Source organism: Penaeus monodon, chromosome 29 (assembly GCF_015228065.2).
Source record: "Penaeus monodon isolate SGIC_2016 chromosome 29, NSTDA_Pmon_1, whole genome shotgun sequence".
Classification (NCBI taxonomy): Eukaryota; Metazoa; Arthropoda; class Malacostraca; order Decapoda; family Penaeidae; genus Penaeus; species Penaeus monodon.
The window spans coordinates 35656139-35657323 of record NC_051414.1 but is presented as its reverse complement, the minus strand read 5'-3'; the positions used below and the strand labels follow the sequence as shown (position 1 = coordinate 35657323).

Here is a 1185-nt window from a genome sequence, read left to right as displayed (position 1 = left end):
GGTTTAGAAGGTTCCAAATCTTTGCATAAATAATGATGTCAAATTCTTTCCTCATTACAAGATGTGAGATGAAATGAGATATGCTATCATTGATTCTAGTAACCTAGTACTGTTTCACACACATTATTGTAGAGTGGTAGAAACTTCATTGCTTTTTCTTTCTACTAAATAAAGTTATATGTTAATCTCAGTGCAGCTTATCTGTAGTCAGAGCATCCAGAATTAAACTATCTTCTGCCTCCAGTCAATCATATTTCCCCTAAATATATGCAACAAAACATATTAATATACATTTTCCAAAACATAACCTCAATGCACTGGAACCTAGTCTCATAATGTGATTAGATATCATTTAGTGTTAGTGAAAAATTGATCACGATGCAAGTATAATGTCACCTGGTGGCAATGGATTAGCAGGTGTTCAAAATTTCATGCATATGCAATACAGGATTTCTATATATGTATTGGATCATTCTAATTAGGATTAGCATATTATGGATAATTTGATACGCTTTCTTGTAATCGACTTTTGGTTATTTTGCTGCAATTCATATATAAAGGGTTAATAATATACTCTATATATAAAACTTCACAATTATTTCATACTTCACCTGAGCATCTGTACCAGCGGTAATTCGACACGCCTCCGTTGACAGTTTTCGTTTCTCTCCTGCTTCCTTGAAAATAACGTCGCAAGATTTATTCTTACAGGAGAAGCCTCGAGTGCCATTTAAGGTGCCACATTTATGGCACTTTCGCACCCCTCTCATCGTGGCACGGCCCAAATCGGTTAGAAACGTTGCGCGCTTGTCTTCCCGAGGCATCTGCGGATTGAAAACCTATGAGGTATTTGAAGTAATCTACAGAGAGCATAGGTACAGCAAGAAAATCATATCAAAATTCATGGATAGCCAAGTTCTGCAATGCCTTGGTCTCTGACAATCCAATCTGTGCAATACATTCTAGCAAGATTGTCAACTTAGCAACGTATCAACAAATCTTTCAACGAATCTGTCTCTGTTCTGCCAAGTACACTCCATTTACTGCAAAGCAATCTTGCCCTTAATCTGGCCTTATTCTGAACAATTACTTTCTTATTTATCAATTTCTTCATTTTTTTTTTTTCCCCTTGATTCTGTGAGTCAATTTGTGAATTTATTCATACTGACACCTAGGCTTCTCATC

General features: G+C 35.9%; 1 protein-coding gene across 1 annotated transcript in view; it reads right to left on the bottom strand.

The window, feature by feature from the left end:
* Positions 1-1185, bottom strand: part of LOC119592201 (uncharacterized protein C2orf42-like) — a gene marked incomplete in the record, with an annotated part of 14697 nt that overhangs the window by 12931 nt on the left and 581 nt on the right. Inside the window, 1 exon segment of the mRNA XM_037941034.1 lies at positions 612-824. Coding sequence (XP_037796962.1) covers positions 612-824 — 213 coding nt within the window.